Below are 18,801 nucleotides of genomic sequence, written 5' to 3'. Positions count from 1 at the left end.
AGTCCCGGGCCTCCTCGTGAGTCCTTTTGGGGATCTGAAAGATAAGCAAACTCAGGCCAGGGAGGGACGAGCTTTGACAAGGACGCGGACTTATTAACGGCCGAGGGCCCTGACTGGTCGGTTCCCTGGGTTATGTCTCCGGCTCCATGAAATAATTCCAAGCAGGTGGAAAAGTACCAAGCCCCGGAGGCTCCGAGGTCTGTTTGCACATGCTCAGAGCCTCCCGAGCAGAGGCTGGGGGAGGGGCTGGTGTACACTGACCCCCGAGCACACTGGCTACAGTAGCATCCTCCAAGCATGTCCCAACAGGGCTGTGATGGACGTATGCGGGGAGGCTGGGGAGGCGGGACTTGCCGGGGACCGAGGCGCCAGGGGTCACCTGCGCCCTAGAGAGATGGGAGTAGAGGGTAGGGCCTTCTCTGTGCTTGCCCCCCACCATCCAGCACATCCCAGTCTCATTTATTCCCCTACCATGACAGAAGCTTTGTTGCAAAGTGTGGAGAGAGGTATGCAAAAATGTTATCATCATTTTTCCCCTCATTTATTATCCATAAACCTAAAATCGACCTCAGGCTCCGCCTCCATCCCTCTGGGACTCCCCTTCCCAACCCAAACCCCACACCAGATTCTCAAAGCAAGGGCTTCTGTGGTTCAGATGCCTCTTAAGCTTTGCGGTTGAAATACCCAGAAGGCCAAGGAGAAAGAGCATAGACCCCGGGGGTCCGGCGCCATCCCAGGAGGCGGCTGGAGCAACCTGGGCTGTTTGCACGAAGCTCTGGCTGTCTTACCCCCAAAGCCTGGTTTTTGTCCTGGGCTCCTGCGATGAGTCCCCGTCCCTTCTTCCTCGCTCCCCCACCCACCCAACAATAGCCACAAGCAAAGGACAAAAAGCTGCTCGCCTATCCCTCCTTGCAGAAACGAAGGAGCAGACAGCAGCTCCTTGTGCAGGCACTGGGCTCTGGGGAAGAAGGCAAGAGGATTCTGCAAGTATCAACCGCAGGTGTGTCTGGGAGCCACTGCCTGCACCAAGGTGACGTGTGGCCACTGCTTCTCATTCCCGTTGGTTTCCACAGAGAGTTTTAGTAACTTAGTAATATAAATGGGAGTGGGGCAGTGGTCCCTGACATCCAGCTGGAACAAGTGTGGTGGCTTCCTGCTTCCGGCTGCCAGCCACACCAGGGGCAGCAGCAATTTCAGGCACCACAAAACCCTCTCCCCAGATCAGGCAAGCCTCTTGGAAGAGCCGGTGCTATGTGTGTGACAGGTCAGACATGTCGGTGCGGGCCTGTAATCCTAGCACTTGGGAGGCTGAGACAAGAGGATCACAGGTTGGAAGCCAGCCTCAGCAACTTAGTAAGACCCCTCGGCAACTTAGGGAGGCCTTGCTTCAAAATAAAAAGTAAGAAAAAAAGAGCTGAGGGTGTAGCTCAAAGGTAGAAAGCCCTTGGGTCCAATGCCCAGTGCCCCCCCAATAAATAAATGAATAATAAATAAATGCACGGCACGCGGTCCAGAGAGCCTCTGCTAGAGGCTGGGGGAAGAGCTGGGTGAGGGTGGCCCCCTGGGTTGGGCCCTGGCAGACCTCCTGCGCTGTCCTTAGACACAAGAGCGCTCCGTGTGACCTGAGAGGAGAGCCGGCCGGTGGCGTGCTGGCCCCGGGCCGGCCGTGCCTGCCGGGTGTCAGTGAGAATCTTGGTGGGCTCCGGCCCTGGAGGACGTGGGCTTTCCTTTTAAGGTGACTTTGCTGAAGAGGGCTCTGCGGGGCCTCACCGCTCCCGTCACTAGGAATCTCAGTGGAGAGGGTCTGTCATGGCAGAGCGGCCGCAGGCAAAAGCCTGTGCTTCAATTTCAGTTTTATGGGCAATTTTACACAAAGTGGGCGCTGTAGGAAGTGAAAAAGGCCCATCCCGGGCAACCTCCAGCAAAGGTGGCCCGGGAGGCACTGCGGCCGGTCCCACCTGAAGGACTCCCTCCAAGGTCTCCCCATGTGTGTCCAGGTAATTAATCAGGGCGGGGTCAAAGGGAGAGCCCCCCAAGGAGAGGGGCCACACTTTGTGGTTAGAACCTGGCATCTTTCTAAACAAACATCCCCAGGCCACTTAAGAGAAGTGAAGGGAGTAGGGGGGTGCCCCAAGGAAATGGAGTCCTTCTGGTCCCCTGGCTACCTCCAGCTCCCGCACCCAACCCAGATCACCCCACCACAGGAGTCATGCTATGCAAGCCGGGCGCGGTGGTGCACGCGGTGATCCCGGTACTTGGGAGACTAAGACAGGAGGATCGCGGTTTGCGGACAGCCTCAGCTACTTAGTGAGGCCCTTTGCAACTCAGTGAGACCCTGTTTCAAAATAAAGAATTAAAAATAGGGCTGGGGGTGTAGCTCAGAGGTAGAAGGGCCCTGGGTTCCATCCCCATTACCATACACACACACACACACACACACACACACACACACACACACACACACGGCTGGGATGTAGCTTGGAGATAGAATGTCCCTGGGTTCAATCCCCAGTATCACACACACACACACACACACACACACACACACACACACACACACACACAGCCATGCTATGAAGGAGAGGGAAGGAGTCAACATTTAACAAAGTGCAGAGCCTCCATTTTGCAAAAAGAGCTCTGGATGGAGGTGGTGACGGTCTCAAACCACTGTGAACATACTTAAAACCACTGAACTGTGTCCTGAGAAATGGTTCTGGTGGTGAATTTTATGTCAGTGCATTTTACTAGGATGAAAAGAAAAAAGCCACCCGTCCATGGTCCTGGCTCCCAAGCCAGGCCTCCACCTCCCAGAGGTGCTGGGCCCCGCCCCCACCTGCCTGGGATGTCCCGCTGGCCACAGACAGTGCGGGGCTCTACAGACATCACAGAAAGGATGGACTCAGCCCCGTCTGCTAAAAGATCAAAGAACGGGATGGGTAAGAGGGATGAGGCAGGAGGTACTTGGGAGCCTCGGACAGGAGGAGCCAGCCTCAGTAACTTAGTGAGACCCTTAGCCAGACCCGATTTCAAAAGAAAAAGGTTCAAAAGATTGGAGATGTAGCTCAGAGGTAGAATGCTCTTGGGTCCAATCCCAGCACCAAAAAAAAAAAAACATAAATAGGCACAGAACGCTTGGCCAGGAATCAACACGCTGAATTCTGGTACCTTGAAGAGTGTCCCAGGGCAAGAAGTCCTGTGTGAGTCTGCGGGGTGGCCTTGACAAGACACGGAGCCCTCTGGCGCTCACCTCCACGTCTGTAACACGTGGCTCAGACGACTCTCCGCAGTCACTTCTAAGCTAAAAATGCTCCGCTTTTCTTTCTCGCTGTGCCTTTGGTCTGCGGATAGAAATAGTCTCCCCAGGTAGTGCTCAAATTCTGGAACAAACTATCCTCTCGCTCTTCCTTTGTGTGGGAGGGACGTAATTAAAAAGAATTCCTACAAAGCGCTCAGAGACCTTTGGCTCTGATGCCCAAGTGCACACAGGACTCCTCTGCTCCTCCAGACACATCTGGTCACTGGGAATACACGGCCGGGTGGCCTCGGACAGCTGTGTCCCCGGGAGCCTGCAATCCGGGCCCGTCTCCCCAGCACGAGGGCTGTGCTGGCTCGCAAGCCCGCTCACCCTCGCTCACCTCTCCTCTTATCTCTCTTCTCTTCTCTCTCTCCTTCCCTCTGTCTTCTCTCCCCTTCTCCCTCCCGCCCTCTCTCCTGTAGCCCCATTACTAGGGCAGGCCACTGTCTCCTCCCCAGATCGCCAGCAGACAAAGAGAAGGAAACGGAGATTTTCCTGAGCGTCTAAGGAGCTGCCTGGGAAAGCAGAGAGATGGAGCCCACCTCCCGCAGGTGGGCTGGCCCTCCTGTTCCCAAGAGGAGCTTTATGATGCCACCTGAAAAGGAGATCCTGAAATGCCCCAGGTTATGTGCCCTGGGGAGGTAGGGTCCTGGACCACAGCTAAGGAAAGCTGCCAGGCCCTCCATGAAGAGAACGGCTCAGAGGAAGGGGGACGCCAGGACAGAAGGAAGCACGTCTCACCACCCTTGGCCTCAGTGACGATGGCCCCGGGTGGGGTGGGGCTCCTTCAGGGAAACTGAGGGCGCCGCACCTCTGCACACTGGGCCGCCATGGTGGGGACCTCGTGCAAGGCTGAGGCTGCCTTCCCCAGCATTCCTTCCCAGTAAGCAAGCTCGGAGCTAAGAATAGGGCCTCGGTTCCCAGGAGAGCCGACGGATCCATGAATCCACAGACACATCTCTCAGGCTCCAGGAACAGCGGCTGCTGCTGCTGCTGGAGCAGAGAAGAGCTGGGCCCTTAGGCTGTCCTCACTTGCAGACCAGAGGTTTACGTAACATGCGCCCGCCCGTGGATCCTGGCTCCAGCAAGGCTTCTCTCGTCCACACAAATAAAGTGTAGCAGGCTGGCACTTCCCCGCCCGGGGCTCTCTGAGTCAGGAGGGCCGTGGTAGCCCCAGACACAGGCTGACCCCCGGCTGCCATCTCTCTGCTCCGGGTAGCATCTGTCACCTAGGCTGGGAACTGGCCTGTGCAGGAGCCTTGGGAGGCACAAACCCAGCGGGAGATTTGGGCTGAACCCCTGCTCTCCCCCTGCCCCAGTCAACATACTCTAGAAACCATGGGGGGTGAATGCCGATCCCAGGCCCAACCTGTGCCCATCAGGACACCCTCCGACCCACCTCCGTTTGCTTTTCCTACTGGGGATTGAACCCAGGGACCTTCTACCTCCGAGTTACACCTTCTGCCTTTATTATTTTGAACCAGAGTCCCGCTCCATTGCTGAGGGGTCTTGCTAAGTGGCAGAGGCTGGCCTTGAACCTGCGATCCTGCTCATGTCTCAGGCTCCCAGGTGGTGGGATTACAGGGGAGCGCCACTGTGCCAGCCACCTGCCTCTCTTCCGTTCTCTCCTGCCAGGACGGAGGGCTGTGCCTCCTCCTCAAAGACCGTTCCCGGGGGCCACCGCCAGCCGCGAGCGCTGCCTTGCTCCGGGGTCTTCATTGTTTATCGTCTCCCTTACACATGTTTCAATCTCTCCCATCTTGGAAAATAAGATGTGGGGGGGGGGTGACGCACCTACACTCCAGGTCACTGCCCCCCCCCTACCCTCACACACATCATAGCCCATTAAGTTCAAGACTTTTATCCCCACAACTCAACCAGAACGGCTCCCCCTAGGGTCAACAACGATTTCCCCATGGCCAGAGTTCCCAGACACTTCCATTCTCTTCCTTGCCTGACTTTCCTTCTTTTTTTGGTACTAGGGATTGAATGCAGTTCTACCTCTGAGCCCCCCCTTTCCCTCCCCCCCCTTTTTCTTAAACAGGGTGTTACTAGGTTGCTGATAGCCTCACTATGTTGCTGAGGCTGGCCTCAAACCCACGATCCTCCTGTCTCAGCTTCTCAGGTCCTGGGATTACGGGTGGGCACCACCACGCCTGGCTCTTGCCTGACTTTTTTTTTTTTTGGTGGTACTAGGGGTGGAACCCAGAGGCTTTCTACGTCCGGGCTATACTCCCAGACCCTTTTTAAAATATATTTTATCTGGAAACAGGGTCTCGCTAAGTTGCTGAGAGCCTCACTAAGTAGCTGAGGCTGGCTTCGAACCTGTGCGATCCTCCTGTCTCAGCCTCCCAAGCGCGGGGATTACAAGCGTGCGCCACCACGCCCGGCTCTCTTGCTTGACTTTTAATGAGCAGCTGGCATCGCTGGCCCCATTGTCCTCCCGGAAGCATCTTCTCCAGGGCCTCCAAGGTTCCGTGCCCATCGCCGCTGCCACCGTGGCACACCTCTACTCAACCTGGGCAGATCTAATTCCCTGCACGCCCCCAAACTCCGTGCCCTTCTTTCCCTCCCTCAATGAATCCCTTTTCTGTTGCTGTAACTAAGATCCCACAGGCTGGGTCATTTACAAAGAAAAGAGGTTTATTTAACTCCCAGTCCTGGAGGCTGGGAAGTTTATGAGCATCTGCTGAGCAATCCTAGGCCCCCTCCTGCTCTGAGCACCCCACCACCGCCAAAGCCCCGCCCCCAAGCGCCTTCACACTGACCAAGCTCAAGTCTCCAACCCGTGACTCCCGGGGATGCTCAGGTACCACAGCTCCCGCGGGAGCAGTCTGGTCCTGGTCAGTTCTGACTGGTTCCAAGCAGCTGGGCTCCCCAATCCTGCAGCCCTCGCAGCTGGCCGGCCAGGCCCCGCCTCCCTGCTTCCCGGGCGCCTCCCTGTCGTCTCCCTTAGCGAGGCCCAGCCCGCCGCTCACTCGCCGCCAAGGATGCCCCTGGTCCCCTTACTTAGACATTCTCCTGAGCTTCCATCATTGTCAGTTAAGTCAACTAATTTCCTACCAAACCCAATTTTACTCATGGGTGGAGGGGCAGGCAGCTCAGCCATTTTTCTTCCTGCCATGTACCACTAATGATGCCTGAAATGATGCAGATAACTTTGACGATCACAGCTGGTTTTCGCAGGCTGAGGGGCGGCTTCACTTTCACCCACTCACGGCACATCTGGGCACTGGGGGACGGGGCACTGAGGGAGAGGGGCACTGGGGGATAGGGGCACTGGGGGACGGGGGCACTGGGGGATGGGGCACTGAGGGAGAGGGGCACTGGGGGATAGGGGCACTGGGGGACGGGGGCACTGGGGGATGGGGCACTGAGGGAGAGGGGCACTGGGGGATAGGGGCACTGGGGGACGGGGCACTGGGGGACGGGGCACTGAGGGAGAGGGGCACTGGGGGATAGGGGCACTGAGGGAGAGGGGCACTGGGGGACGGGGGCACTGGGGGACGGGGGCACTGGGGGACGGGGGCACTGGGGGACGGGGGCACTGGGGGATGGGGGCACTGAGGGAGAGGGGCACTGGGGGACGGGGCACTGGGGGATGGGGGCACTGGGGGACGGGGACACTGGGGGATGGGGGCACTGGGGGATGGGGGCACTGAGGGAGAGGGGCACTGGGGGATAGGGGCACTGGGGGACGGGGGCACTGGGGGACGGGGGCACTGGGGGATAGGGGCACTGAGGGAGAGGGGCACTGGGGGATAGGGGCACTGGGGGACGGGGGCACTGGGGGACGGGGGCACTGGGGGACGGGGGCACTGGGGGATAGGGGCACTGAGGGAGAGGGGCACTGGGGGACGGGGCACTGGGGGATGGGGGCACTGGGGGACGGGGACACTGGGGGATGGGGGCACTGGGGGATGGGGGCACTGAGGGAGAGGGGCACTGGGGGATAGGGGCACTGGGGGACGGGGGCACTGAGGGACAGGGGCACTGGAGGACGGGGCACCGGGGGACGGGGGCTCGGGCTGCGCACGCACTGCAGCAGGGGCCAGGGAGGGGATGTCAGACAGCACCGTGACCGCCGTGAAGCAGCCTTATCAGGGGCTTTGTTCCTCCCTCACCAGACACATCTGGCAGCAGCAGAGCCAGATGTGGCTTCTGCCCCAAACATCACTCCAGTGAGCCAGTTAATTAAAACGCCGAAACACGAGGAACAGAGAAAAGCCAGCTCGTTCGTCCAGCCTCGTTGCTCCGTCAGTGGCCGAGACATCTGCCCCGGACATCTGTTCCTGAGCTGCAACAAACGCGCAAAACAAATGCGGCTCATTTTACCAGTCAAGGGCGACGTTTCTGCCGCGGAAGCTGAGCCAGAGACGCAGGATTCAGGCGACCTTCGCCTCTCCGCGACACGGTTTTCTTCTTCCCGGGGATGGAACCCAGGGGCTTTTGACCACCAAGCTACACCCCCTGCCCTATTTTTTATTCTTTATTCTGAAACAGGGTCTCACTGAGTTGCAGAGGGCTGATTTCTTTCTCTCTTTTTTCTTTTGGTGGTGGTACTGGGGTTCCTGGAAGCCCTTCTACCTCCGGGCTACACCCCCAGACCTATTTTATATTTTTTTATTTGGAAACAGGGTCTCTTAAGCCAGCGCGGCTGGCTCCGAACCTGCGCGATCCTCCTGTCTCTGCCTCCCAAGCGCGGGGATTACAAGCGCGCCCACCACGCCTGGTGATTTCTTTCTCTTTTAATGCAGAACTGGGGATTGAGTTCAGGAGCAGTCTACCCCCAAGCTACACCCCCAGCCCTTATTTATTTATTTATTTATTTGCAGATCTGGGGATGGAACCCAGGGGCACTGACCTCCGAGCTACACGCCCTGCCCTATTTTTAATTCTTTATTTTGAAACAGGGTCTCACTAAGTTGAGGAGGACCTCACTAAGTAGCTGAGGCTGTCTGTGAACCACGATCCTCCTGTCTCAGCCTCCCGAATGTTGGGATTATAAGCGTGCGCCACTACACCCAGCTTGCCCCCAGCCCTTTTTATATTTTATTTATTTATTTTTTGGTGGTACTGGGGTTCCTGGAAGCCCTTCTACCTCCGGACTCCACTCCCAGGCCTATTTTATATTTTTGAAACAGGGTCTCTTAACGCCAGCGCGGCTGGCTTCGAACCTGCGCGATCCTCCTGTCTCCGCCTCCCAAGCGCGGGGATTACAAGCGTGCGCCACCACGCCCGGCCCTTTTTATATTTTATTATCTTTTTGTGGTACTGGGGATGGAACCCAGGGGCATTATACCTCTGAGCTACACCCCCAGCCCTATGTTTTTATTCTTTATTTTAAAACAGGGTCTCGCTGAGTTGCAAATGGCCTAAGTAGCTGAGGCTGTCCGCACACCGGGATCCTCCCGTCTCAGCCTCCCAAATGCTGGGATTACAAGTGTTCACCACCATGCCCGGCTATATTTTATTTTAATTGTTTTAGCTTGACTTTTTTTGGTCCTTTTTTTTAAAGGAGGACTATTGTGCTTGTAAGGCTAGTACTATACCACTGAGCTATATCCCAGCCCTAATTTTTTTTTAAGTTTTGAAATAGGTTTCTCATTAACTTGCTGAGGCTGGCCTTGAACCTGTGATCCTTCCATCTCAGCCTCCCAAGTACTGGGATTACAGGAATGTGCCACCACACTCAGCTAGCTGACATATTTTCGTATCAGCCTGGTGCTGCTCCTGGGCTGAGAGCTAAGGCTCCAGCTCCTGGCTTTTCCTTGCAGGTCCTGCATGCATTCTATGGTCTCCATGCCCAGGACTCCTGTCCAAGCTGAAATAGTTACCGTGGGTACGTTGCACCCCCCACCCAGAATTCATATTTGAAACCTTAACCCGCAGTTCCTCCACATAAGCCCTTATTTGGAGATAAAGTCATTGCAGAGGTGGTCAAGTTAAAATGAGATCTCTGGGGCGGGCCCTAACCCGGTAGGACTGGTGTCCTCACAACGGGACGTGTGGATGCTGTTGCGCACGGGGAGAAGGCCTGGCCGGGATGAACGGCGATCAGAGCACTGTGTCGGCAAGACAAGGACGCTGAGGGGCAGCAGAGAACGCCCGCACGCCAACAGGGGCCAGGAGAGCCTGGACAGTCCCCGGCTGCGGCCGCAGAGGGAACCAGCCCTGCCCACACCTCCCTCTCAGACTTCTGGCCTTTAAGCCACCCACTTTGTGGTCCTTTGCTATGGCAACCTGGAAGAGGCATGCACATCCCAGGCTGTGCCCCGACAGGAAGGACAGGCGGAGGGCTCACGGCTCAGCCTCCACCCAGGCCTCACAGCTGGTACCCTTCCCTCCAACGACGTCCACCAATACCCCCAGTCTGCAAAGGAGGAAGGAAGAAGCACTGTACGTCCAAGAGGGAGGGTGCTAAGTACGTTCAGAACCAGCAGGTCCCCTCCCAGGGCCCGGCGCAGGACACAAGAGTCCTCCGCCTCTCTGGCTGTTTCCATAGGGTTCTCCCTGGCCAGGCCCCCACCCGGGCCCTAGCCCCACCCCGCAGCCTGCGCCAGGGACGCCGAGGATGGTTCTTTTGCACACGTCAGTTTGCAGGCCACCACATCACGACCTCAGGGCTGTGCAGCCCGTGCGCCCAGGGAAGTTTCAGAGGAAAACCACTGTCTCCTATTCCTCACCTCTGGACCCTTGATGCTCACCAGAACCCCCCGGGAGCATTAAGAAGGCGACCCCCCCAGGGGCATTAAATCAGAGACACCAAGAGTGGGGCCAAAGCTGGTACGTGTCCAAGGCTCTCGGGGGCTTCTGAGCAGCCCAGGCTGCGGCCCGGGGGTCTTATCGACCTAACCCAGGAATTCTCCAGGGGAAGGCAGTTTTGCTTTTATTTTTAACAACTTTTAGTTGTTTTTCAATTGAATCTGGTAACAGCTTTCTGGGGATGTCCCCCCAGGGGGCCGAGCTGTTTACTGCATTCTGCCCCCCCGCAGCAGGACTGCTTGTTTGCACAAACACCCCACCAGGGACCAAGAGCCCAGGTGTCCAAGTGCAGCCTTGGGGATGCCCACTTACCACTGGCATCGCAGACAGGGAGCCGGCTCCCTGGAGCCCCTTTTCTGAGGCTTAGATCTGCAGGAGCCGGTCGGGAAGCAGAGGCACGCTTCTCTGTGTGGTGTGGGAGGTGCACGTGTGTGTGTGTGTGTGTGTGCGCGCACAGGGGTGCGTGCAGGCGTAGAGTGTGTGCATATGCAGGAGTGTGCTTCTGCCACACATGCATGTGTGCATGTCGGAGTACAGAGGCTTTTAAGTGTGCATGTGTGTGTGTGTGTACGCACGGCAGTGGGTATGAGTTTGCATGTACATCCTCATGTGTGGGCATGTGCACAAGGACACATGTGCATGCATGTGGATGGGGTGTACTGTGTGTGTGTGCAGGGACATGTACATGCCCGTGTCTGTGTGTGTGCACGCATGCATGTATGTGTGTGTGAGAACGTGTAAACATGGAAGGAGATAGCAACAGGCGGGCATTTCCTCATCCCGGCACTTTCCATCCGGGCCTCCTGGGTGCAGTCACCCCTGCGGTCACTGCCCTGGCCTTGGGGAGGTAAGCAGGGCAGCCAGAAGAGCTGGTGGCACTCGGCAGGTCAGGACTCGGGTGGAGGTGGAGAGGAGGAGCCCCCACACAGGCGGAGCCGCGGAGCTCATGGGAGAAGCCCTCCGCTCCTTCAGGAGCGGTACCAGAAAGCCCTTCTCCCCTCTCTGGCCCAGATCCTGCCGGGTCAGAAGGGTGGAACCAGGCTGAGTGCCCCGTTTGGTAAACTTGACTTCCTCTGGGGCGGGTGGGCTGTGCATGGTCCCAGCAAGTGGGCTGTGCATGGTCCCAGCAAGAGCACGGCGCACTCCCTGCTCACAGGGTTTTGTGCAGTAGAGCCTGGGCGAGGGCTCCTGACACCCGCAGGATCTGTCTCAACACAGCTTGAGTGGCTGATGGGTTTTTAGCTTTTATTTTGAAACAGAGTCTCTCTAAGTTGCCAAGGCCTTAAATCTTCCATCCTCCTGTTGCACCCTCCCAAATACTGGGACTAGAGGCGTGTGCCACCACACCTGGCTTCTCTTTTCATTCTATGCAAACACAAACACCGACTGCCCCCACAGCATTCTGCTAGAGGGATGGCATCGGCGCGTCCCCTGAGCTCTCTGCTCAGCGAGAGCCGGGGGTGGCCACAGCACAGAGCGCACGGGGCCTTTCGGAAAGAGCTATCCAGCTAGGCGGGAGGCTCAGCTCCGAGGCGGCCTGCACAACACTGACAGCTGGATCTGTCAGCGAGATGCCACGGGGAGGGAGCGGAGGAAGGGACTGCAGACCCAGAAGCCTGTGTGTGGGTTCAGCACCAGCACTCGGGAACAGCTCCCGCCTGGCTCCCTCCAACTCAGGATGGTCATCGGCCAGCAGGGCAGAGGGGCCATATCATGGCAGCACCTCCTTCCCACAACTCCCCGACCACACCATGCCTCCCAGGATACAGCCCCCACGTGACCCCCATCTCTTTCCTCCCCTTCAGCATGGCCTGCCTGACCCACACCCTCATGCTGTTCCTCTCTGGAAGCACTTTTTCATCTTTAATGATGCCAGCAGTATGAATTCCAGGCCACCAGGGTGAAAACCTTCAAATCATCAATTCATACTGTGAGTTCAGCACCCGCATTCCAGGACAGTTCTCAGCCTTGGGACAGACGGTTCAGTTGGTCTGAGAAACTCTTTCCCGGGGACCCTCAAGTGCTGCGTACCTGAGCACCCCCCACAGCATTCACTGTTTAAAAGAATTGCTTAGCCGGGCGTGGTGGCGCACGCTTGTCATCCCCGTGCTTGGGAGGCGGAGACAGGAGGATCGAGCTGGTTTGAAGCCAGTTGCGCGCTCGCGCGCGCTGGCTTAGGAAACCCTCTTTCCAAATTTTAAAAAAATGTAAAAATAGGTCTGGGAGTGTAGCCCGGGGGTAGAAGGGCTTCCAGGAACCCCAGTACAACAACAACAAAAAAAATTGCTTAAAGCAAGAAAAAAGGTTCACAGACAGGAAACACTGATAAATATAGTGCATTCACACAGTGAATTAGTATATAGAAGTAAAAATAAACAAAATATAGCTACATAAAACAATGCAGATGAATCTAAGACACAATGACATGCAAAAAAAAAAAAGCAAGTATTTGCAATTCCACGCAGTAAATGCCATTTTTGCAAAGTTCAAAAACAACAAAATTGAACCCTATGCTGTTTATGGATATACAAGTATAGGAAAAACTACTTTAAAAAATAGCCAAGTATAAGTCAACACAAAATTCAAGGTTTCCTCTGGGGGAGGGAGAGGAATGGGCAAGGGGGACCAGGCAGGCACAGGGTCCTCGGCAAAATCCGCCATCCTAGGTAGATGGCGATCACGCCAATAAAACGGGAGACCGTTTTATTCATGTGCTTTATATATGAACTTCATCTTATATTTTCCAAATACTTTTGTGTGCAACATAATAAATATTTTTAAACATGGGAGGAAAAATCTTATGTTTTTCTACATCCCACAGAGAGCGGTTAAAAATAAAGTCAATCTCAATCTCTCTTCTCTCTCTCTTCTCTCTCTCTCTCTCTCTCTCTCTCTCTCTCTCTCTCTCTCTCTCTCTCTCTCACACACACACACACACACACACACACACACACACACACCTGCCTCCTTGACATCCCAGTCGACCTTTCAGCCCATATCCTCCTAAGCGGTAGAGGAGCATCAAGGGGACCCTAGAGAGCCCAGCACAGAGAAAGAGTGAGTACCACGTGTCTACCCCTGCACCCTCCAGGCCAGGAAGGAGTCCAATAGCAGAAGAGAAACTCCCACGACTGTGTCCAGCCCTCCAGGAAGGCAGGAGGAGGGAACCCCGCCTGCACGATGTGCCAGGACTGTCAGCCCTTACACTGTCCCCTTCGTGGGCTCAGAGATGGAGGCCGAGAACTGTTTGAACCACACTATGTGAATACATTTGCTAGGTGGACCCCAGACAGGCTCAAGGGACCGGCAGAAGAGGAGGTGGGTGGCAGACAGATCAGACAGGAGGGAATTAGAGAAGCCGGTATCTGACAGAAAGCCAGGAAGCCTTCGAGGTGCGCAGGCCATGACCTGAAAGTAGAGCGCGCTCCATCATCCCGGTCCCCTCTCCATCATCCCTTCCCCGCCCCAGCACTCACCTCTGCAGCTCCTTCAGGGAGACCGTGACCCGCAGACTGTGGCCCAGGGTGTACAGAGCAGCCAGAATGTCCGCCCACTGCACCATCTCCCCCAGAGGCCCGCCCTTCAGCACCCGCGGGCTGAACACGTCCCCGGATTCCTCCGTCAGGAAGCCAATGTGGACGAGGATCTGCAGGGGTGGGACACGGGGTCAGCACGAGGAGCGGCGATGCTCAGGCCTGCCCCTCCCCAGGGTGCCAGCAGCCGGGAGCCCAGGCAGCAGACAGTCTGCAGGCCAGGCCTGGGCGGGCACTGCCGAGTGCCAAGGGTAACTGCACCAGGCATTGGGAATACAGGTGAGCAGGGCAGTCCTTTGCCCACCTCGGGGAGTGTATGTTCCAGATGGAAGAAGTGGACAGCATAACATAGACAAGAGACAGTTTCATGAAATGATAGGGACTCTGAAAGAAATATGCAGGGAGAGTCATGTATGCTCTAATACATGCATGGCCAGACAGAATCAATGGATGGATGAATAACATGATGGGTGGGTGGGTGGGCAAATGGATGGATGGATGATGGATGGATAGATGGATGGACAGATGGATGGATGGGCAAGCAGACAAACATGATAGGTGGGTGGATGGATGGATGGATGGATGGATGGATGGACGGACAAATGGATGGAAGGATGGGCAAGCAGACAGATGATGGGTGGGTGGGTAGGTAGATGGATGGGTGGATGGATGGATGCATGGACAGAGAGACAGATGGATAGACGGATGGATGGATGGGAAAGCAGATGGATAGATGATGAGTGGGTGGGTGGGTAGGTGGATGGGTGGGAGGATGGAGGGGTGGACAGATGGATGGATGGACAGGTGGGAGGATGGAGGGGTGGACAGATGGATGGATGGACAGGTGGGAGGATGGAGGGGTGGACAGATGGATGGGTGGACAGGTGGGAGGATGGAGGGGTGGACAGATGGATGGATGGACGGGTGGAAGGAGGATGGAGGGGTGGACAGACAGATGGATGGAGGGTGGGAGAATGGAGGGGTGGACAGATGGATGGATGGACAGGTGGGAGGGTGGAGGGGTGGACAGATGGATGGTGGACGGGTGGGAGAATGGAGGGGTGGACAGATGGATGGATGGACAGGTGGGAGGATGGAGGGGTGGACAGATGGATGGTGGACGGGTGGGAGGATGGAGGGGTGGACAGATGGATGGATGGACAGGTGGGAGGATGGAGGGGTGGACGGATGGATGGATGAGCATATGGATGGACAGATGGATGGATGGACAGACGGGACAACAAACCTCCCCCAAACAGGCTGTTATTCCCAACCTTCTAAGCAGAAGCTGTGACATTTCTGCTTGACTAGAACAAGACTTCCACAGAACGCGAACACTTGGACCCCTTGCAAGCTTGTCACCGTGGCCTAGTCTTGAAAAGTGCCAGGGTCCTGCCTGCTCCCTCCTGGGCCGGCCCCGACCCCTGCCAAACTCTGGGTCAGATTCAAAAGCACCCAGTGCCACCTGCTTGAGGGCTCGCCCTGTGCCCCCTCGGGAGGTGCGGGCGCCGAGCGCGTCACCCCAGCCCTCTGGGTTCTGTTTCCAGAGAGGGTGGCGCACCTGCTTCTGGTCCCTCCGGATGTCCCCCAGCTTCTGTGCCAGGCGCTGGGCAGCCATCGCCCACTGGGCTGTGAGCCTCTTGGTCCGCTTCTTCATAAAGATCAGAGACTCCTTCCCGCTGCCCATCAGCTCCAGGAGGTGGGACAGGTTGCTCCGGAAAACGGCCTGCAGGGGAGTGCGGACCTCTACTCTCTCTGCCCCTTAACACCACCACCATGCGCCACCGCCCTGGGGGAGGGGCTGGCCCTGCTTAGCTTTCCGCGCTTTCCAGGGGTCCCCAAAGCCAACGAGAGCTCTGTTCTCACCCCCAGCCAAGCTGGTGTGTCCTGGCCCAGCTGCCATTAACCACCTGCCCGGAGCCCTCCCAGGGAGGTGGTCACCATGACAGCGCCCAGAGATGCCAGCCACTGCAGGAAGCGGCCAGGGCAGTGGGCAGAGCCGGGGGCTGGGCTGCCCTCCCAGGAACCTGTCAACTCTCTAACTCCAACTCAGTAAACACAGTCGCCTAGAGATTTAAGTACAAGTTAAGTGTGCGGCACCAGTAAGCCCTCACCCAATGACGGCCATTATTACTCTGGCTGCAGTTCACTGAGGGGCGCCTCCAGGGCCCCAGCCTGCCCCCCAAGCCGGCCTTTCTGTGCAGTGTCCCACAGGTGAGACGGACAGTCTGGCTGGCCCCGTCTGCCCAACACCAGGAGGTTCTGGCGGCTCCGTTCCACCTGGGCAGGGCTGTGGTCCCCTCCTGCTCCCCCAGAGGCTGCCCGCCCACTGGTCCACCCACCTGGACTCTGGGGAGGGACCTGGGAGCTGTCTGGGCCGTCGTCCGGTTCCTCCAGGGCAGTGGCGGGCAGAACCACTCCACCTCGCTGAGGTAGACGAGGAAGGAACACTCGGTGCCGTCCACCCCAAAGAAGGCGTAGCAAGGGTCGGAGGTCCAGCGCGCTCGCATCCACTGCGGAGAGGCCGGGTCTGGGGGAGGGCCGCCGGCACCAGCACCCCTCCACCCACATCACATCCCCAGGGACCCTGAGGACCCCGGGACAGGGCCCATGCGGCGCCCCACCCTGAGACACAGCAAGTAGGGGCAGAGAAGAGAGGCAACCGGATGTGGGCCACAGGACCCAGCCCTCTGCCCAGAAGACAGAGGCGGGACCCCCATCACCCCGGCCCTGGGAGGACAGGCCAGGTCCAGGCGTAAGAGCCAGGGGGCCAGAGGAGCAGGCCGGGCTCTCTCTGCTCCCTCATCCCTACACCTTGGCAGGAGGCCAAGGTCATGGCCTCCGTGCGGGCCGGGAACGGCCCCATGTGGTCCCAGGAGGCATGTGCAGTACCACCGCCCGCCCCTGCTGAACTCAGCGCAGTGAGGAGCTGGCTTGATGGCCGTGGACCTGTCACGCAGCCAGAGGTGGGCCCTGGAGGCCAGTGGGAGGGGCCCTACATCCAGCTGTGGGCTTGGCCAGGAGGCATGGGGACCAAGGACTGAAGCCCACTCCTTCTCAGCCTCCTGCAGGCCGTGTGCTCTCAACAGCTCATCTGTGCTAAAGACCCAAAGGGAAGCCCATCCCGGGAGTCGGGGTTGGTGGCCGGCAAGAGGACCGGGCACAGGCACCGTTTCCTGGCATCAGCGTGGGCCAGCCTGTGCCCGGGTCAGCACAGCGAGGTCCTCGCCAGTGGGTGGCTGGCCAGGGCAGATCTCCCAGGGCTGGGCTGGGCACAGCTCCCTGGACACCTCCCCCAGCCTCAGGCCCGGTCTCACCTCCACCTTCCCCGAGCAGTCAGGGAACTTGGGGTCACTGGGCGCCTCGCACTGGTCTCGCTGACTTTCAGACACTGTAGAGAGAGGTCAGCTTGCTGAGGACCAGGGAGCCGGGAGGAGCCAGGCAGAGGGTGAGGGACAGAATGGTCTGCGAGGGGACGGGGCAGCGGTGCCTCCCACCCCCATTCCAGCCTGAGATTCTGCCCTGAATGGCCAACCCCAGGGGGTCCCCAGATCTGAACTGTACTCCCCCAGCCCCCAGCCTCCTCCAGGGGCTCAGATCAGCCAGGAACCAGCAGAACAGCTACCAAGGGGCTCCAGAATGGGCAGGCTCAGGCACCCACCCAAACCCACCGCACCGTGTGTGTGTGTGTGTGGGGGGGGGTATGGTACTAGAGATTAAGTCCAGGGGCGCTCTACCTCTGAGCTATACCCCCAGACTTACTTTTTCTTTTTGGCGGTCCTGGAGATTGAACCCAACAGGGTTCTACCTCCCAGCTAACCCCCAGCCCATTTTATTCTTTATTTCGAAACAGGGTCTCACTAAGTTGCAGAGGGCCTTACTAAGTAGCTGAGGCTGTTTGTGAACCTGCAATCCTCCTGTCTCAGCCTCCCAGGTACTGGGCATTACAGTCATGTGCCAACATACCCAGCTCTCCCGGCCCTTTTTTGAAACAGCGTCTCACTAAGTTGCTGAGGTTGGCCTCGAACCCGCAATTCTCCTGTGTCAGCCTCCCAAGCACTGGGATTATAGGTGTGTGCCACCACACCTAGCTTTGCCCCTACTGTTCCGAGAGGGGCAGATAAAGACCTGCAGCCCTCGGCTGCTCCCGTTTCAAGGGGGACGGAGAGGCCCCAGGTGTCTCTCTGGATGGCCTCTCTCTTGGAACTGTTGGCCCAGATGGCCAAGATGCCAGAGACCTCCTCTGTTCCCGGAGCCCTGAGGCAAAGCTGGGTGGAGTGAATCCCACCCAGGTCCTTTTGCTGAGAGCCTGGATGGGGCCCCCAAAAGCCAGGCAAGCTGCTGTGGGAAGAAGTGAAGCCTCTGCAGGACTCCGCCCCTGCCAGTACCCCGGCCTCCGGGAGTACGGGAGCACCCCGTCACCCAGCACCCACCCTTGCTGTGCAGAAGCAGGCTGTGGCGCAGAATCTGGTCCACCTTCACGGCGATGTCGGAGACATTCTGCGCGATGGCCTGGATCCGCTCCATGAGGCCAGCCACTGGGGGCAACCTGGGTCGGGAGAAGCCAGAGGTGACTAGCTGCTTGGCCGGCTAGCACAGGCAGCGGGATCCGCGCCCCAGACTCCTGTGTCAGCCAGGCCCCACAGTGCTGGGGTCAAAGCTGGCTGGCGTGGCTCAGGAGCGACCCCCCCATCCATGCACACGAGCCCACACGGGGAAGCCCACACCTGCGCGTGCTCTGCAAGCGTGTAGAAATGCCCGAGGTTAATGCAGGCAGAGGGGTTCCCGCCCAAAGCCCAAATGGCATCTGCCCAGGAAGCCCCGGGTGATGGAGACCTTTTACCCAGGCATGGCCAGCTGCCCCGAGTCACTTTCTCTCTTTGCCACATTGCTCCAAAATAAATTCCACCCGCAGCCTTCTGGGGACTTGCCAGCTATTAAAACGCCAGTAAATCATCGCTGGCTCCCTGCGAATGAATCCTCGCCATCTTCAAGTTTACTAGGCAGACGTCGCAGCCCTCGACGCGGGTGTTGCTTTTATTTTTAGAGAATTTATTTCCTCGTGTTGATTGCCGCTCGGCTCTCGGGAGTTTTATTAGACATTATATGCAGCATTTATCTCATCGTGAGCCCTGCTATTGAGATAGATAGATCCCACCCCGCTGACATTATCTTTCTGCGCAAGGGCAGCCCTGGGGCCTGTCTCCA

At 57.7% G+C, this 18,801-nt stretch overlaps 1 protein-coding gene across 1 annotated transcript in view; it reads right to left on the bottom strand.

Annotated features, from left to right (window-relative positions):
- The window catches only part of MGAT5B (alpha-1,6-mannosylglycoprotein 6-beta-N-acetylglucosaminyltransferase B), a gene marked incomplete at both ends in the record, with an annotated part of 65,542 nt that overhangs the window by 20,919 nt on the left and 25,822 nt on the right, over positions 1 to 18,801 (bottom strand). The window contains 5 exons of the mRNA XM_080712741.1: positions 13,537 to 13,706; positions 15,155 to 15,319; positions 15,936 to 16,106; positions 16,911 to 16,984; positions 18,027 to 18,142. Coding sequence (XP_080568867.1) covers positions 13,537 to 13,706; positions 15,155 to 15,319; positions 15,936 to 16,106; positions 16,911 to 16,984; positions 18,027 to 18,142 — 696 coding nt within the window. The remainder of the gene's footprint in view (positions 1 to 13,536; positions 13,707 to 15,154; positions 15,320 to 15,935; positions 16,107 to 16,910; positions 16,985 to 18,026; positions 18,143 to 18,801) is intronic.

Source organism: Muscardinus avellanarius (genome assembly GCF_963383645.1).
Source record: "Muscardinus avellanarius genome assembly, chromosome: 16".
Classification (NCBI taxonomy): Eukaryota; Metazoa; Chordata; class Mammalia; order Rodentia; family Gliridae; genus Muscardinus; species Muscardinus avellanarius.
The sequence above is the reverse complement of the archived record's forward strand: the minus strand, read 5'-3'. Positions and strand labels throughout refer to the sequence as shown.